Source organism: Galdieria sulphuraria, assembly GCF_000341285.1.
Source record: "Galdieria sulphuraria unplaced genomic scaffold scaf_96, whole genome shotgun sequence".
Lineage (NCBI taxonomy): Eukaryota > Rhodophyta > Bangiophyceae > Galdieriales > Galdieriaceae > Galdieria > Galdieria sulphuraria.
Window position 1 is genome coordinate 1 of NW_005178379.1, and position 11070 is coordinate 11070.

At 36.5% G+C, this 11070-nt stretch overlaps 4 protein-coding genes across 4 annotated transcripts; 2 read left to right on the forward strand and 2 right to left on the reverse strand.

The window, feature by feature from the left end:
* The first annotated feature begins 1970 nt into the window (after positions 1-1970).
* Positions 1971-2801, forward strand: Gasu_61580 (myo-inositol:H+ symporter/ sugar:H+ symporter). Its single transcript, XM_005702657.1, has 2 exons — positions 1971-2319; positions 2555-2801. Exons 1-2 carry the CDS (start codon positions 1995-1997, stop codon positions 2764-2766), a joined length of 537 nt encoding a protein of 178 aa, XP_005702714.1. The 5' UTR covers positions 1971-1994; the 3' UTR covers positions 2767-2801.
* A 19-nt stretch (positions 2802-2820) lies between these two features.
* Positions 2821-4111, forward strand: Gasu_61590 (uncharacterized protein). Its single transcript, XM_005702658.1, has one exon. The coding sequence runs from the start codon at positions 2923-2925 to the stop codon at positions 3514-3516; it is 594 nt and encodes a 197-aa protein (XP_005702715.1). The 5' UTR covers positions 2821-2922; the 3' UTR covers positions 3517-4111.
* Positions 4112-4125: 14 nt separating this feature from the next.
* Gasu_61600 (solute carrier, DMT family) lies at positions 4126-6260 on the reverse strand. Its single transcript, XM_005702659.1, has 4 exons — positions 5569-6260; positions 4786-5463; positions 4570-4739; positions 4126-4517 (listed from the first exon to the last, which is right to left on the reverse strand). Exons 2-4 carry the CDS (start codon positions 5457-5459, stop codon positions 4147-4149), a joined length of 1215 nt encoding a protein of 404 aa, XP_005702716.1. The 5' UTR covers positions 5460-5463; positions 5569-6260; the 3' UTR covers positions 4126-4146.
* A 39-nt stretch (positions 6261-6299) lies between these two features.
* Gasu_61610 (transducin family protein / WD-40 repeat family protein) lies at positions 6300-9370 on the reverse strand. The gene has a single exon (XM_005702660.1). It carries the CDS (start codon positions 9328-9330, stop codon positions 6604-6606), a length of 2727 nt encoding a protein of 908 aa, XP_005702717.1. The 5' UTR covers positions 9331-9370; the 3' UTR covers positions 6300-6603.
* Between the last annotated feature and the right edge of the window lie 1700 nt (positions 9371-11070).

Genomic DNA, 11070 nt, shown 5'->3' on the forward strand with positions numbered 1-11070 from the left:
TCAAGATATTCGAGGACAAGATACAATCTGCCGTCTTCATAAAATGCATCCAGTAGTGCTATTATATTTGGATGATGAAGTTCTCTGAGAATCTAGGTAGACAAAATAGAAAAGTTTAGAGACTTTGTAACAATTCTTGTAGAAGTACAAAGGGGTTGTGCCTTTATATGTTAATTGTATACGACTGCCTACCTGGAGTTCTCTTGATGACAAGCTTTCTTCATATGAGCAAAACTGCTGACGTATTCTCTTTATAGCAACCTTGCACCTTTTTCAGAACAGTTTAGTTCATTTTTCGTATCTTAACAAACCATTTGAAGTGTTTCTTGATCTTCTGCCAACACCACCGTACCATGGGAACCTTTTCCTAGCTTTTTTAGTATTTTATACTTGTTGCCACGCATGAAATGGAAATGAACATTGCGATAAAGAGTCCAGAGAAAAAAGTGTTTATATATTTTGGGCGCCAAAATTATTAACGATGAAGTACATTTTCCTTGAGTATTCTTAGTCCGAGCAACTGTGCATATCGCTGTCTATGTTCTTTTTCTTAAACAAATTTCCTGGAAAAGGAAAAGTTGATTGAAAATGATAAGAATTCCAGTATGAACTACTGTTCTTTCAAAGTTTTAGAGAGTTTCTGGGCAGACCCAAAAGTTCTAACTTTTGCCAGGTATTTGCAAGTCGTCACGGCCCGTTAGATTGTGCTGTAATTTGTTCAAGTTCCAGTGATCAAAGGTCGACTCTTTGTTTTTCAAACGTTTTCACTGTATTTCTAATGACAGAATCTGTTGAAAAGCATGCAACCAAAGAACATCCTGTTTATATTGTATGCATAGGACCTCTTTCGAATATTAGCATGTTTATCGAATTTTAAGTCCAAGTAGTAAATCCTCTCGCAAGCTGACAACATTGAAGGTACCCAAAAGCTCATGAAAATAGTTTTGATGGGAGGAAGCTTTGGTAAAGGAAATATTCAACCTACATCCGAATTTAATATCGCCTATGATCGATCCTATTGCAGCACATAGCAGCAATATTCCTATAACTATGCTGCCTTTGGATTTAACTCATAAAGTGATGGTTACACAGAACAAATTTTCGGAGAGATTTCGTCATTGTCCTCTATATTCTCTTTAATTGTACTAGGCTTACTAAAGTATTTCCAATCGACTTGTAGAGGTTCGTTGGCATCTATTTTCGCCTCGCATTTCCGACGTTTGTCTTGAAAGGCGGCTTTGGAATTTCATATCCTCCTCTTCACGATAGCTTATCTAAGAGATCCTAAAAAATTTGAAACAACCCATATGCGATAAGTTAGCAACAACTAGTTAACATATTCATGAATCGAATGAAACTTGAAAGTGTTGGTGTTGAAATAAGCCCTGGACTATGTAACGGACAAACTATTGGATATTTTCATTGGAGAAGGCCAGGCTGGGAAAGAAAGTGAACGCTACCATGAAGGTGGACGTCGACTGGTTTTGGAACATTATGCTTCAAGCATTCAAGGAAGCTTACATAAACAGTTTTTTGTGACTTTAATGTCTATACTATGCATTAATGGCCTATAGAATAAAGGTCTCTTTTTGATGACATTGATGACATTGCTTGTAACTACCAAGAAGTTGATAAGTAGGCAGACATTATAGTATTTTCATATTATTTGAGAATAAAAATAAGTATCGAAAAGAAAATCTTTTTATTTGGATACATGTCAAACAACGGCCAGCTTGATAACCTTCAACTCGTCTTCAACTTTAATACCAGCGAAAACTGGAGGATAGCAAGAAGTCTCTGACGTCTCTATTAGTGGATGCAACATGTTGTCCGGTTCCACATGAGTAAAGATGGTAGAAGAAACTCTCCACAGGCTTTCATGCCTATTCCTTTTCTCATTCACAATTCTATGAGAGTCCACATTGGTTGGCTTTAACAGACAGAGTAAACACTGCTTATGTCATGTGGTCAAGAAAAAAGAGGAGTTTTTTGAGATGAAAAGAAAAGTTCTTCGGGAACACGAAGAATCCAAAAAGCGAATGGTATGGCTGGATCTGTTCAGAGTGAGGCGCAATTTAAGAGCTGTATTTTTGGGTGTAATGTTGATGGTAATTCAAGAATTTTCTGGTATTAATGCAATCAGTTATTATATGGGAACTCTATTACATCGTAGTGGATTCTCTTCCTTGGATTCTGTCTATTGGAGTATGCTTCCTGGATTCTGTGGAATTTTAGGTACATTGTCCCCAGTTCTCTTCATGGATCATTTTGGTAGAAGAATAATGGATGATGATATTAGCTTCGATATCTGTTGTCATCGTTAGCTTTGCCCTTTGTGGATTTTCTTTTCTTATACCCACAGCCAATACTTGTGGTAGGACAGGACTATATATGCTTGGTGTCTGCATATACGAATTGTTCTGGAATCAATATTTAGGACCAGTTCTTTGGGAATTCTAGGAGAAGTCTCTCCAGCATATTTGAGAAATCATGGAATGGCAGTTGGAGACTTTGTGACATTTTTAGACAATTTTATAACAACTTATTGGTTTAGTAATGACAGAAATTGGAGTCTTTGCTGGTTTCTTTGGATGCATTACTTTTCTGCGTCTTCTATATTGTCTTTTATTGATGCCTGAAACAAAAGGTAAAACTTTAGAGCAACTGAATGAAGTATTTGAAATGCCTAGTAAAAAACTTGTTGCAAAGAATATTGCTATGATTGATTTACTACATTTGAGGTTTGGAAATGCTTTGGGTTGGTAGTCAGTTGTGTCCAACACTAGTGTCATTGAATTGTTCTGTACTGTCTTTTCTATCGATACAAAGTAACTGTAATATCCAAGGCATTCCGTTACTACCATCAATAATCCTCTATGACTCCTCTATGATTGTGGTAACTTTCCTCAGTGGAAACAAATTATGGATAGTTGGGGTCAAAAGTTATTAGACTCTGCGTTTACTATTTCGGAAATGTTAACCATAGGTTTAGGTTTGTCGTCTTCAACCTTACCAGAGTTTATTCGGTTTGGTACACACATATTATCGCCTAGTGGTTCTGACCTGAATATTTATGGAGATAAAGCAGGAACAGTTCTTGCAGGTTTTCACTCTGATATTAGTTTTCTTACTATTCATGGTCGCTCACGTTTTCTTGGACTTTATTTGTTTACTTCAGAAGGTGATCGTATACCATGTAAGATACCCAAAGGCTATTTACTAGTTCAAGCCGGTGCGCAACTTGACTATCTTACAGGAGGATACACTAAGAAAGGATATTATGAAGTTGTTGTTCCGGAGAATACTTGTAGAGTTGTCAAAGTATGGAAGGAAAAAAGTGATTCTTTATGGGCAGTTCATCCCGCGATGAATGTTCATGTGGAGCCGGATCGAGTTCTTCAACCTGTTGGTGAATTTGGACATGGTATGCAAGCAGACTGGTATCCACCTATTTATGCCGGAGAGCAAGTAGAAGAAGAACTAGAAAGTATTAAGTTGACACGTATTGCAAGTTGATGACAGATGGTTTGCTTGTAGAATTAAGAATTTTTTGATTCCGGTTCTCATGATATTGAGTGTAATCATGGGCTACTTGTTTTATTATGCAATACTCTCTTTGAGTGTACCGACTATTGAAAGAGTTTACAGACAAACGATGTATTTCAAGTTTCTTGCCTCAATTTTACTACATTCGCAGTTCTGATTTGTTTCTTTGTCATATGTAATATTGAGCTGAATGTTGAAGTTTTTTGCGTCTTTTAGGTAGAAGTTACAACCATTGATTTCATTGCGAACCTATCTGTTTTCTTAGACTAATATGTTGCTTTTCCATTAAAACAAGTAAACTAGGCACAAGTTATGACGGACGTAACTTTCTCTAGGTAGAATGTGACTTTCATTCTGCTGCCTTCTCAATCTGGATGGTAATCAGTTTCAAGTACTCTGATGAAGACGACACTTTTTGATATTAAATAGCATCAGAGTTCAAGTGATTTTCTACAAAAAGTATTCGTAGACAATACTAACCATTTATCTTTCAAAAAGTAGCTTCATTAAGTCAATACGCAACGTTTGTGCATCTACGGAAACTCATTTGATTTGTCGAATGAAGCATTGATGGACCTAAAAGAATTAATCAACAGAAGACTAGATTTGGGCAGGTATTTCTTCTCGAGACATTTCTTCTTTGCGATTCTCCCAGGCAAGACCTACGAAACCTGAAAAGACACAAAGCGCCCCTAACATATATATTGAAGAGAAGAGAGTTTTGCCCTGCAAAGTATCTACCATAGTTGACAACGGAATAGTTAATGATAATGCCATGGTGGCCAACACAGGACTGGTGAAGACGACTGCCAATGCCCATAAATAGTCTGATAATACAGTTCCTATCAAAGCATTCATAATCAAAAATAAAAAAGATTGGAAGGAAGGAAGAGCCAGTTTCTCAAAGCCCAAAATATTCCATAAAAATATGATGGGAAGCAAACATATCATCATAACAAGTCCCATCCAGCCTAAGGTCATTTTATCAATATCAAATATCGTCCGCATTCACAAACAACCTACCGAACAATTCCGAAATATCTAAAGGACTAGAATGCAGTAATCTTATTTGCAAAAATAAGACATAGAATGAATAAAACAGTGCTGAAAAAATGCTGAAAAAATCACCGATAAGGGTACGACTTCCACGCGAAGCATTATCTGACCACGTAACAAAGACAACTCCAACAAAGCTGACTTGAAAGTTATCACCATACTAAATAATTGATAACTACTTACTTAAGAAGAACGTATAAAAATTTAACCCAGGACAGTCTTTCTACACGAAAATATGCAGCAAGAAACAACGTGAATACACTGGAAAGAGTAGATAGGATACTATTGGAAGCAACAGAAGTTCGATCCAAAGCCAAATTAAAAACATAGTTGGCTGTTAGCCAAAGTAAACCAAACTGCAGAATATTCAAGGCATAGTTTTTCAACGTGGAACGACTTGATATTCCAAAGTCTTGCTGTGGTACTGTTGACGCTTCGTCACGAAAAGAATAAGTAGATGCTTCTGCTGTCTGGAAGATTTCCTCTTTTGAAATATTCACTACAGTTTCTTCCTCATAGCAACGGGTTCTATTGGTACCAGGAACCAGTTTAGTCTTGTGCTCACAGCAAAGCCAGTTGCAGAAAATTGGAATCAAGTAGAGGGAGAAGAAAGAGGTTGAAATATACGTAAGAAATAAAGGTTTATCGTAGTTTACTTTTCCGAAAATGTACTGAATAAGAAAACTCGAAGAAACCCATAATACTGCTACAAGTAGTAACAAAACGATTCCCAAAGCACTTCTTGTGAATGGCATATTGTACAGACTGTCTTTGAAATTTTGCCAGAGTTGATGTGATCGAACTTTGTTCCTCAAAAAGACCTTTTTTGAGATGAAAGTTTCATTTTTCGAACCCATCAACCTTTTATCAACGTTTGATACTTTTGAGCACATAGACGAGAGTGGGAATAACAGTTGTTTATGAGGCAGAATAATCCATTTTCAAGAAACTAACTCTTTGCACTACCTGATGTTTCCAACTATCGGAAGGTACGAGATTTTGCTCGTAGTGACATCTTTTCAAGTAACGCAGGAAGTTTGGATAAGTTTCCGTATTCCATGCAGATACCAGTGGACACGGAAAGTAGTACTTGAGGACTTTTTAGAGATATTTGAGTCGGTAACTTTCAAGTGACTAGGCGTGGTCAGATTGTGGAGTTTGTGCAACTGCATTGTGCTTAAGATCTTTATGATTCACTCGACTTGTTGAAGGGATTCTTAAGCCGGACCCTCTTCCTTTTGTATATCGTTTCACTAAAGTGGAAGTTTCTTTTCTTCGAAGCACAAAGAAATGTTCAATTTGGAAAATGAGGAAATATACTTGAGTTTTCAGAGTTAACTTGAGCCCAAGAACTATATAGGTAGGAAACTGGTTTATGTGAGGGAAAGCAAAATCGATAAAAGTTCTATTATAGTTTTAACCAAACCTAGTTAAAAAAATTGCCTGCATACGCACAATTATTAAATAACTCAGTTGAATTTATGCGACCATTAAAATAGCCACAGGAGAATTACCGATCACTCTTTCTCATTGAGCTAATTCTGTTGTTGGTTTGAGAAACGCGTTTTGGTCTATTGGCAATGATCCTTAACAAAGTACGAGAGATAACAATAAATATAAAATAGAACAAAGTAGAACAGCAACTCAGGATATTCCCAATGGTTTTTGTCTTTGCCTGAGAATAAAGATATTTTCTCCGGAAAAGTTCTCACTTTATCCAGACAAAAACAGATCTTTTGTAAGTCAAAAGTGACAACTGTGGCAAAAAATTTTGATTTCCCTTCATCAGTTTCTCTCCATATTCGCTAAACTTATAGAAGACAGGAAATTTTCGATACAGAATTATTTGCAAAAGTTAAAAGAAGTTTTCCTATTATCAATATCTGTTCCCGTCCTCAACAAAAGTTTTCAAACTAGACGCATAAAAAGCAGTTTCTCTATTCCTCAAACCTGAAAATGTGCCATTTCCACTCAATACCATTCTTTCATAAACTAGAAAGATCATGCACCACCTCTGCAACTTAGACCTCTATCAAACAATTTCTCATCAAAAGTCTTCAGCATTTCTACTTTCACAATTTCACCCGGGATAGAAAGTCTGCAATGTGATAGTAATACAGAAAAACTAAAAGGCTGAAATGGATCTCCACGCAAGCTTTGAATATAGGGAGATTCCTTTGAAAGAACAGTGTGAAACTGATTGCCTCTCTCCGAAGATGATGAAGTGCTCATCCCAACTTCACGGAACAATTTTCCACTCATCGTAGAATATATACGAACAACTTTCTCCTCACAAGAACCTGTTATCAAATAGTCCTTTCCATTCATATAATATGAACGAGTATAATTATAATTTGAACGAGTTTGAGGTATAGGAAAATGAGTATGCAGTCGTCCATCCGATACAGTATACTGATACACTTCATTATCAATTGCAGAACTTAACAGATAACTATCGTCAGGAGAAAAACAAACCATAACAGTACCCATGCGACTAGAACGCACAAATATAGGCATTTGTTTTCCATTTATAGGAGGTTCTCGAATGTCAAATAGCTTAATACTTCGATCGAAAGATGATGTTGCAAAAAGAAAGGGTGACAGATTCGAAAATCTTGTCACATTGATATGCTCTGAATGACACTCTTTCAGAGTTTGCACTTTTACACCGGTACGAATATCATAAACTCCTATGTCCGTAGAATAACCACTGGTAAGAAAGAACTGGCTGGTGCAATTTGCGTGCAACGAAGTTTGCAACTCGAAATTTTCAAAAGATCGAACACACTGAAAATCAACACCTTGAGAATCACGAGAAGAAATATCGAGTAATTGAATAGTACCGTGGTCACTTCCAATTAACAATTTTTCAGGATAATTCGGCAACCAACAAAGCGCTAAAATAGTTTCATTCTCTCGACTATTAATCCTTGAACATCCTAGCAAAAGCTGTTTCTCATGATTTAAAAGCAGAACTTCTCCATCTACTGTTCCAACTGCCATGAGTTCTGGAATCAAAGGATGATATTCAAACTGCCTTGCTCTGTAAGGCACATGGCAGATACGACTGCAGTGAACCGTAGTTCGTGAAGTTGTCAGGGCTGATAAGACGCATTTCTCAAAATGAGATGAATGTCCATTATAAAGTTGCTTCCTTTCATTCGGAAAACAAGACAACCTGTCTTTTTCATCCATACTAACAGGTAGATGATGATCCCCCGATACTTGTCTGCTTTTAAGACTTAACTGTCGCTTTGACAGAATATCTAAAATATTCAAGTTGTAACCGTCCTTGTAAGCAAGAATTTGAAAATGTTTGAGAAGAACCTTTTGGGCGTATCTTCGATCTTCTTCATCTATCTCCATTTCATTAATCACTTGCAAAAAGGGACAAAGAGCAATAAAGAATTCGCAGTGGGTGGCAATGTCGCAAATTGGTGTTTGTCGAAGCAATGAATCGTCTTCGGCTTCTGTATTCTGTATCAAAGTAAAATATCTTCTCCAATGAAAATAATTCGATGAAACATTATCCGAAGATCGACCAAAATTTGTGGAGGATGATTCTGTCAAGGAACATTCATTTCCTTCAAGATAATCTTCTCCTATGTCAGTTAAACGATGCTGTGACGAATGAAGTCTAGCAGATGAAGGCAAATTCTGATCACTCGGTATGCTTGCTGACGATACTGAGGGAGTTTCAAATGATTCTTCTGAAGTGAGAATTTGAAAATCAGTTCTGTCAGTAGATAAATCTGTCGCGACAGGACTACTTGCCGACTCTTCATGTGTACTGGCAAAATTGACGGAGTCTCTATCACGCAAATAAGAGCGTCTCGTAACTCGCTGGAAACCAAGGCTATCTACAAATCTTCTAGAGCTAAAGAACTGAGGATAACCAGGAATTCTGTCGTTTTCTGGTGGCAAATACACTTCAGAAGAGCTTTGTTGTCCATAAACCAATTGGTCCCTTGTTTGGGCTACACGACCACCAAAGGAGCTTGTTTCTAAAGCATTCAACAAAGAACAACTATCTGATTCACTTTCTAAAAGCTGCTTTTTCCTGTAGGGCAAACGCTGAAGAGAAAGAATACAAGGTTGCGTTCTACGTAACCATTCCAAAAGGCACCATAAACTGGAAAACCGAGTATTCCTCAAAGACAGAGCCTCTATTCTACCAATAACTTGCACCATACAACTACTCACTGAGAATATGGGACACATATCTAATATCAAGGCTTTCATTTCTGAGTTCTCTTGGGGCCAGCCCTTACAAGTAACTACCTGGTGTTGGGTAATTTTTACAGGACAATCATCTCCTTGACAAGGTGCTAAACCTATACTTGCGGAAACCTTATCGCGACAACCTAAATATTCGATAAAGGGATTATCTCGGAAGTCCACTGATTGGCTCAAGCCTAGGCTTCGAATGGTCACCAAAAGTTTCGTCGCACCACGAGAAGAGATGCGATTATGGCAAAAAGACCAGGTTTCTATGTACGAAAGCCTGACAAGCTCAGTGTTAACCATTACCGCGGCGAGTATGTCACAGTCGTCATCTGTTAATGGAGGTGAAATGGAAGACAAGTCGACAACTAAACCAGCTTTCCGCTGCAAGCTGTCACTTTTGTCAATTTGAGAGTCAACCTTACCAAGTCTGCTTTTTACAACTTTATGCTTTGCTCTGTTTTTAACTTCAGAAAAGGTGAGGGTTTCATAAATCTGCTCCATCAACAAACGATGCTTTGAACGTTTGGTTGGATTCCTCTGTTGGGAATGAGTACTTGTTAATTAATCATAGAAAATGCAACCCATTCCTTTCACAGATAAGCAAAATCACCGTTGTCAATTTATTTTGTTTCAGTTATTGCTGCATGAGTTTTTCGTTTGTTTGTGAAGTTTTGTTGACAAAAGTTTTGCTGGAAGATAATCAAGAATCTTATGAATTTCGCAGTAACTTTTCGGTACATTCACAAATGGAGGGTAATTGTTGGCATTGTTGTGACCAGAGAAAGTAGTATTCTAAGTAACTATTCCCTTATCTTCTCTTACGAGAGAAGCACAAATATTGACTCGGAGATGTTTGAAACATTGACGATAGCAGCAGATATTGTTTTGTTTATGATTCTAAGTAGTTTCGTCTTGCAGGCGTTTTCATTTAGATAAAACTGTACAAGAAATGAGAGGAAATATCCTTGTCTTTAAAATTTAAATGAACAATAGAGATCATGTCTTTGAAGTGTGTCCAAAGTTTTCGAGGAAGAGTTTCTCATTTTTTTTGATAATCATTCCCTAATGTTTTGTATCATTTCCTCTTGGAATAAAAATTTTTAGTTAGGAAGAACAGACATTTATTGCTAAATGTAAAAAGTGTGTTTATGGAACTTTAGGAGAACACGAATCGTATCTTGAATGACTGCTGTAACTAACGAGTTTATAGTCATTTTTATTGTAAAGCATCTATTGCAATGTTTCAATTTATGTTACTGTAATTTAGAAGCATTCCACAGCTGTGTTAAAAATGCATATTTATGTTTCCTGAGATAATTCCTTCAAACTATCTGAGGAATGTTACTACGTAATGATGAATATAGATTTTCAGAGATTCAATAAGAGGCTCTTTCTTTATGACTTCATTCTTGACAAATATAACTTTATTAAATAAATAAACATGCGGCATTGATAACATTTTGAAAATCAACAAGATGGAAGAATAAATGCTCCCCGAAAACTTTCAGAATTAACTACTTAATGCAAACGATAATCACGTGCTGTTGTTGCAACAAGCAAAATGAAACCTACATAAAACCAGAGAATAAAAGTACAGATACTTTAGAATTCTTGATGCAAAATGAAGATCTTTCATGCTTTCTTTGATTAGAGCCCATTTGTATCGTAACTTTGAACATATATCTTGAAAGATTACATTAGAACATGGCCCTATGATAGCTTGCAGTTGATCTTCAAAGAAAATTTTCAAAGACTGCTATTATAACGGGACAACAAGAAAAACAGATAGACTACTGAAAGTGTAGGAATGGACAAGGGTTCTAGAGTCGCGTAGATTTTCAAGATATCATAAAAAATTGCTCGGTGACGAAATAGTCCATTCAAGAATGCTCTATTTGACACCCTTGTTCATCACCAACTTGACATAAGTATTATGTTTCCTCTTCATCAATGTCATTTTCTAGTTCATCTAAATTTCCTCTCATAATCAAATCTGTTATCACAGACAAGACATAGGATTCAAGGAGTTTTCTGGGGAGTTCGATTGATTCTTGCTCATTCTATGGCTTATAAGAATGGGGTATGTGATCCAAATCACAAAGTCGTGGTTTGAAGAATAAATTTGCTCAAGTTTGATATAGTTTTTGACAGTGTCTTATAAAACAGCCCCCGATTTATAACAACTTTTGAAAATTATTTGTTTTAGAAAATTTCTCAGATATTAAAACAAGATATTCCTAA

Bases quoted from the DNA above. Each gene is read 5' to 3' on its own strand.
- Gasu_61580 (XM_005702657.1), top strand. From the start codon at position 1,995: ATGAAAAGAAAAGTTCTTCGGGAACACGAAGAATCCAAAAAGCGAATG. The intron at 2,320-2,554 runs GTTAGCTTTGCC...TTATTGGTTTAG, and splicing joins CTTCGATATCTGTTGTCATC to TAATGACAGAAATTGGAGTC.
- Gasu_61590 (XM_005702658.1), top strand. From the start codon at position 2,923: ATGGATAGTTGGGGTCAAAAGTTATTAGACTCTGCGTTTACTATTTCG.
- Gasu_61600 (XM_005702659.1), bottom strand. From the start codon at position 5,459: ATGGGTTCGAAAAATGAAACTTTCATCTCAAAAAAGGTCTTTTTGAGG. The intron at 4,740-4,785 runs GTAAGTAGTTAT...CTTTCAAGTCAG, and splicing joins TTTTTATACGTTCTTCTTAA to CTTTGTTGGAGTTGTCTTTG. The intron at 4,518-4,569 runs GTAGGTTGTTTG...AAATGACCTTAG, and splicing joins AGATATTTCGGAATTGTTCG to GCTGGATGGGACTTGTTATG.
- Gasu_61610 (XM_005702660.1), bottom strand. From the start codon at position 9,330: ATGGAGCAGATTTATGAAACCCTCACCTTTTCTGAAGTTAAAAACAGA.